General features: G+C 41.1%; 1 protein-coding gene across 1 annotated transcript in view; it reads left to right on the top strand.

The window, feature by feature from the left end:
- The window catches only part of fbxo22 (F-box protein 22), an 8,803-nt gene extending 4,667 nt beyond the window's left edge, over positions 1 to 4,136 (top strand). The window contains exons 3-5 of the mRNA XM_008405489.2: positions 2,329 to 2,521; positions 2,609 to 2,774; positions 2,859 to 4,136. Of these exons, the coding sequence (XP_008403711.1) occupies positions 2,329 to 2,521; positions 2,609 to 2,774; positions 2,859 to 3,252 (753 nt within the window). The 3' untranslated portion in view covers positions 3,253 to 4,136. The remainder of the gene's footprint in view (positions 1 to 2,328; positions 2,522 to 2,608; positions 2,775 to 2,858) is intronic.
- Positions 4,137 to 7,432: the final 3,296 nt, after the last annotated feature.

The raw sequence follows: 7,432 nt of genomic DNA, 5'->3' as shown, positions 1-7,432 counted from the left end.
ACCAGTGAATCCTCTCTGCTTCTGCCTGCTTGGAAAGCTCCGCTCACGGCTTGCATCTTGCTGTGTCTCTCGCTGATCGATGGCCCGCTGTCCCCGCTGCTGAGCCTCCCATTTCTCGTTATAATCACAGTCCCCCTGGAGAAGCGATCCTCCATCAGCGTTGTTCTCCTCCCCTCCAGAGAATGTGCTTATGAGGCTCTCTGTCTGCCATGTTTAATAGCTGCGTGAGCTGATGGTAACAACACTGACATTTTGTAATATTGCAGCCATAGGTGACCAACAGGTCMAGCCTGTTTTAACTGATTCTGCTAAAATAAATCGTCAGCGTGGTGAGAATTCAACCGTCTCAAATAGCGCTGTATTCAAAATAAAAAGAAGTGATGTCATAATGCAGCTCTTTGTACTAAAACGTCACACTCTGACGATACAATATGYATCGTCCTTCAGTTTTGATTAGTCATATTTTGTTAAGGACATAATTTCTGTCTTTGTGGAATTGGACTCATTTTCCAACAACAAGTTGAATTGCTCATGAACGCTCGCTGCTTAAAACCCTTAACTTGAGAAGGTTGGTTGCAGATCAATCTGCAGTGTTGCTCAGATTGCTCCTACAATTTAAACCTGGTGAACCTCGACATTATCAGCTTGTAAAATCGGAGTGCACTCAGAAGACAAAAGTTTTCCTTTAGCTTTCAGTATATTTGGTGAAATTGAAATTTGAGCATTCAGTGTTACTTAACATATTCACAACCAGCTGGAGTGGCTTCAGACATACCGCTGCTCTCTCGTTTATTAATAACCCTAAGTGTGATGGGTGCATCACTTTATCTGCCGATGTTCTTATTCTGTTGCTCCAAGGATTTCATGTGGCCTGATGAGTCTAGACCACAAGGATGATGCAGACTAGACTTAACAGACCACCTTCATCCATGTTGCTTTAATATTTAAAAGTGGTTTTATCATGCATCTTTTATTACTGGTTGCAGAGAGTTGGTTTAGATTTCTTGGCTTAAATGGTTGAAGGAGATGAGACGGATGTGTTGGTGTGAAATAACTGCTGAAGCCGTTTTCTGTATTCAGTCCACAGAATTTTTATCCGCTATAATTTGTTTTACCTTCTTTCCCATTTTTTTTTTTTTTTTTTACTTTTAAACATCTCGGCTTTACTTCAGTGTTGCCATAGTTACAAAGAAAAGTRCTTTGTTTAATGAAACCAAATACTACATTAGGAATGTAGCAGGAGGTTCTAAGGGCTGATAAAAGTAAGAGTCTGTCTGCCACAAATTTCAGTGTAAGTTGTTTAGATTTCATGTGAGTGACCAAAACACAGTTTGTCATAATTTGCTGTGCAATTGTGTTMAGCCTAAATTGAGAAAGGTAGGTTGAATAGGTTGAATTATCATATCACGTTTTTTTAGAGTGTTTGTAAAATATGTAATTTTTGTTCCACTTCAAACTTATACGCCTCTCTGTGTTGGCATGTCGCATTACGAATAAATAAGYAAGCAAATAAATAAAATATGTTAAAGTTTGTGGTTACAGCACGACAAAACATGGAAAAGTTTGATTGAGATGAATAGTTTAGCAAGGCACTGTGTGACTGACCGTGTGGGTAAATTGGTTGCCCGTCTATTAAATCTTTGTGTTGGCCCTGATTAACGAGGTCCAGGTTGTAACTTTACTACTCGCTGTTTTACATCTGGATGCAAATACTAGTTAAAATCTAAATCTGGAACTAGGCGGGGATAGGAATGGATTGCAGGCACTATCCGTTTCAGGAGTAGTGTTTTCTTTGTACTAATTCTGCTGTACATCAACGGTTTGGCTCAGGAATAATTTACAACCTAATTTAACATCCTAATCCCATAAAAGCTTAGAAGTGGTGATTSAGGCCGTCTGTCTTCCGAACCTTTATATCTATTGCAGAGCGGCTTATTGTTCTCTAATTTCCATAGYAACATATTCATATCCTGGACTGATTACTTTTGTTGTCAGTTTGTGGTTGTTTCAATTTAAAAAAATTTTTTTTTTTATGAAACTCGTATTTCTTTTTGTAATAAGAGTATACTGCTGCAGTTCCTCTAAACTCCAGTAGGTGGTGACTTAGAGACTGTAAAAGCCAGCATGAAACTCTTAAGGATTTATTTTCTTGAATTGGAAGTTTTTGTGGTTTATTTCGCTTGTAACTTAATGACAAAATAAAAATGAATAAGAAGGAACTTTGAGTTGTAGTTTAGTGATCACTACTGAAGAAAATTGTTTGTGACATTTTATTAGAATGAATGATTTGATGACTAATAAGGAGTTTGGAAAATGCAGATTATGTAGCACGTATATTCACGCAGCATGGTTTTCACCTTTTTAACAGTAACTCCGACCGGTTCGTGGACCGGTGCTCCTAAGGAGTACCAGGAAGGGGAGGCAGGCTTTGCAGTCATGCTCCCCAACACTGATGGTGTTCACATCAAGCCGTTTCACTTTTGTAAGAAAACAATCTCTCTGGAAGCCATGAAAGAAGCAGGTGAGTCCAGATGTTCAATAACTTAAGAGAAATCCAATCCTCAGTAACCCCTTAAATTTTGTCTTGTTGTGTTTTTTTTTTTTCTAGGACTGGTTGACAACCCAGAGCTACGTGTAGTGGTGATGTTCATCTATGAAGCGTATAAATCTGGAGGAGCACGGTTCCTCAGCCAGATCTTGGAGCCGCTGACAAACAGCAAGGCTTTAATTGCAGGAGGGCTGGTGGAAGGCGTCTTCTCTCCGCCCAGAGAATGGTGAGTTTAAGGCTCCRCAGCGGATTTGACGACTTGATACACGTGGCGCAGTGCTTACAGTTTTCGTCACCTCAATCTCTGTAGCTGCAGCAAGGGATCGTACGGTGTGATCGGCCTGGCTCTGAGCGGCCGTAAAGTCCAGGGGGCGTCCGTGCTCCTCGACCAAGACGTCGGCACCGCAAAGGAAGCGGAGGCCACGGTCCGACGGCTAAAGGCAGCCAGGATTCCTGAGAGAAACACCCTGGGCTTCATGTTTGCCTGCGTGGGGAGGGGCCAGAACTACTACCACAACCAGCACAACGTGGAGGCCGACGCTTTTCACAAGGTCTTCCCCAATACGCCGCTGTTTGGTCTGTTTGGCAACGGCGAGATCGGCTGTGACCGCATCGTTAAAGACGACTACACCCTCTGCAACTCCGACTCCGACACCTTGCAGCACGAGTACACCACCGTCATGACCCTGGTCCACTTTGGCTGACYGGGAAGAAGGAGTAAGAGGAAAGAAGTCGACGTGTCATGCTTCTGTTGTCAACGACGACTTGGAGCAGCAGACATTATGTACAAAGTGTCACCCAGGATATTGCTCTCTTCATTTATGCTGACAAAGCAGGACGATAATCCCCTCAGCCATGAAGGCGTAATGGCAAAAACCTTTGGAGGTTTTAAGTCTTGGAAACTTTGAGAAGAAAGGATTTTCCCAGAGTGTACATACTGACATCAAATTCTGCTTGTGTTTAGTAGTATGTTTATGTCTTTCACTCCAATTTCTTCACACATTCAAGACACATTCTTCCATGTGGCTGCACTTTTTTTGTTCATGGAGGTAAAGAAATTTGGTTTGTTTTTCCACCACAAAATCAGGGTAAGCTTTAGCAAGTCTGACACAGTTTTGTGTCACCAGTGTTAGCCTACAGATTTCTGTTATTTTAATTTTTTTTATATCCGTTTAATTCATCCAGCTGTTAGCTTGGCACGCTGGTCGTATTATCTCGGCTTCCGAAGTCTTAGGCTTTTTTCAAGTTTTCTGCTAAAGTCAAGTTGTTGGGGAAAATGTGTACAAACTGGGAGCTTGGGGATAACAGTATTTGGGTTTTTGGATCATTACATGCTAGATTATTTGAAATGATAATTTTCCCTGCATGCCGAATGTTTAGTTTGGCCGTTTCTTTTTCATTTTCAGATACAAGTTGTAGAAAGTGCTCAGCTTTAAAGATGTCTCTTCAGTGCCTAGATTCACACTCCTTGAATCTTTTTACATYTTGGTAAGTGACGATGTATTTAATTAGGATTTTATGTTTATAGACCAACGAAAGGTCATAATAATTGTGAATTTGAAGGAAAATAAAGCATTTTTCATTTTCACTTTGCAATTATTTACTACAATTGGTGTTGGTCTATCACATAAATGTCAAGTAAATACATTGAAGTTTGTGATTATAGCATGACAGAATGCGAAAACGTTAGGAGAAATAGGACAGCATGTCTAATAGCATTCAGGCTTCTAAAAATGTACCAAATGCTAAACTTGATGTTGATTTTTTTTTTTTTTCCAATGCTGAACAGTTTGTTGCTAATTGGTGCAGTTTCACTATATACGTGATTTATCAGGTGATTGTTTTATCTTGAACGTTGCTGATGTGTCATTGTAAAAAAAAAAAAAAAAGCTGCAACTGTGATTGTAACAAAAAAACTATTTAAAAAATTCCAAAACCTTTGTTTTTTTTTTTCCAGAAAATAACTATTGTCCATCGTTTAACTGTAACATAATACACCATGTATAGTTTTTGAAATAAATATGAATATAAATTGTATTAGATAAAAGTTATTGTCAGACTTATTTGTGCCCAATCAAGTTTCCCTTAAACAGACAATAACTTAGACATGCAGTTTATTGTTAATATTGYTTGGAATAGAATCATTCAACTTGATCTAAAGGCAATTTTATAGCTTGAATTGGTAGATTTAGTCAAAACTCCCTTTAAATWTGCGCGTCAACCTCTTGCATCCTCAGCAGCCCACATCCAGGCGTSTTTAAAGGAAGCAGCGACGCTTCAGATTGATGGATGTACTCTTTAACCATCGACTGGCTAATCCCGATGAGTGACAAATGGTTAAGCCAATTGCTGCACAGGCAGTTTATATTCCCATAGTATCTTTATTTTGGGACACCAGGAAGAAAAAAAAAACGTAGCTCATGACACCGAGAGGAGCGACCAACCAGGCGTAAAGCTAATAAAATCATCCGAGGCAACGATCCGTTCCTAAATCGGACTCAACTGGGGGAACCGCACACCTTTTACTCGCAGGTTTTTCTTAACCCGCTCATGCACACAGATCCACCCCACGGCTAATGTTTTTACTGCTCTGTCGTGACCGGATCGATGCAAATGTCMCAAAATTCACTGGCTACCGCCAGACTTTGGCACGTAAACGTCAATGTTTTGGCCGCCTTCGCGTGAAAATTGGCGGTGTTTCCTCCTCCCGCCGCTCCGGAGGCGCTTCTCTGACAGAGCCGAGGCTCCGTCGGGCTGCGTTCAGCACCTGGACAGCTCCCCTCTCGCAGGGTTCCCCGCCGCGCACGTCGGGGAAGCCCCTCGGCTGGGGAGCGCAACCCGGACCCCCCCAACTCAACTCGTCTAATCCAGGGAGATAAAGAAAAGAGAGACGGGGGTGCAACTGACTCGATTCTTGTGACTGCACTTAAAGCTAACATGGCTCTTGTTGAGTGACGATGCTTCATGCATTCGAGCTGCAGCCTCTGGTTTTGCACCGAAATCCGCGCAGCGCAAGGGAGCAGCGAAAAGCAGCGGCGGTGCTCGTCCAATGCAAAAGTGCAGAGGWTTGCTGCAGCCTACACACACTGCGAGCCTGCTGCCGCTGCTTCACTCACTGTGAGCGCCACCGAGGGAGACATTACTTTCTGCAGGGGAGCAACGGGAGGCACAGTTACGTATCAACAATGTAAATCTCTCACAGGTAAGAGGTTCTCTGGGTTTTTTTTTWTTTTTTTTTTTTACTGTTATTCAGTGCATCTAATAGCAAAAAGGTTCTCAGTGCAGGTGCAAAATATAAGGTACTATTACTGGTGGTTGGAGCGAGTGAAGTCTGAAAGCCAACTCCTGATAGGTGAGATGTAGAGCTGCGAGTCTAAATAAGAGCTAAAGTCTAGAAAAGTTTGTGGCATTTTAGAAGCAGCTTTTAAAACTGTCTTGTTTAATTTGACTAAGTGTACAAGTATGCRGATAGTACAGTGCATGAGCTTTGTTTGGTCGAGAAACCTACTGGATGTCATGGCACCATCATTCAGGCAACTGTTTCTAACAAAATATCTGAAAACATATYCTTTAAAAGTAGTCACATTTTCTGACAGATCCAGACTTTATGTTACCACCATACATTTTCATGTATAGTTTGTCAATGTGTTGGATCAATACAGAGTGCTGCTGCATATTTGGAAAGCTAAAGAAAAAAATATTTACAACTAAAACGCTAAAAAAGTGTAGCATTTAGCATGTATTCAGCCCTCAGAGCAGCAGCTGTTCTCATTCAGGGTGACACAGGTCAGCTTGGCGGCTCCAGGGTTGTGGGAATGCATCCGGTAACTGAGGAGACGTACTGTGACCAGGGAGGAGGCCAGCATCAGGAGGCATCCGCTTTATTCATTAAGGCAAAACAAACAAAAAGCATCGAAGTGATGTGCAAAATGGGAGMTATATTTTACATGGGTAATGATTCTGCACTGTGAAGTTGACCAGCAACTAAACCTTCACCTTCATCATGCCTGGAAACTCAAAAATATTTTTTGCAGCAGCTCTACAAAGTCACGCTCTTCAGTGTCGGAATTACTGCTGCAGGAAGAGGACACAAAGTTAACCTTTTTTTTCAAAATAAATGAGATGGAGCTAAAGGTGTAAGAAACTATTTATGGGAAACTAGTTTCTGTTGACGGTTTTTTCAGGTTGTTGCAGCAGATACAGCAATACCATTTTATTTGCAAAGCTCATTTTCAGCAACAATACAATTCAAAGTACTTTACATGATTAAACTGAAAAGAAAACAACAAAAAAGCAAAAACAAAATTTTGCAGTAGCAAAATAAGGGAAATCATTGACATGTCGGAAGACATGACCGCTAATGATGTTCTATTTATCAAAGTTTGAAAGACAAAATATAGGAATAATGTACTAATAGCTTAAACTGCTAATACCAGTTAGCCTAGTAAATCGATTAGCAAAATCTAAACATCTATAATTCTTTACTTCTGGTTTGTTCCCTCTAGCTTGGTAAAAAACAGCCCATATCCCTAAAYGCTGTTTGTKTCGTACAGAGGGTCTGGACTCTCARCTATTAAGAAATGTTARCTTCCTGGAGGCGTGGACTGTGTTGAGGTTTTAAATTTTATCCATGACGTAATGCGGGAATTCAACTCCAACAAGCTTACTGGAAATTTCCTGCGCTGTAAATGRCCGACTGTGAAAAAAAAAGTGCCGATCCGAATGAGGCGGCTGTTAAAATGTTAGCTCAATATCTGGAAGCATGGCCAACAGGGACTGAACGACATTCTTCTCTTCCTCCACTCYCCTTGCTAAAACTACAGACAGACAGCAAATCTAAAACGGCACAGAAAATTGATGTCATCGTTCAGAACGTCGACCGAG

Source organism: Poecilia reticulata, linkage group LG3, assembly GCF_000633615.1.
Source record: "Poecilia reticulata strain Guanapo linkage group LG3, Guppy_female_1.0+MT, whole genome shotgun sequence".
Lineage (NCBI taxonomy): Eukaryota > Metazoa > Chordata > Actinopteri > Cyprinodontiformes > Poeciliidae > Poecilia > Poecilia reticulata.
Note: the sequence above shows the minus strand (reverse complement) of the source record. Positions and strands in the feature narration are given on the sequence as shown.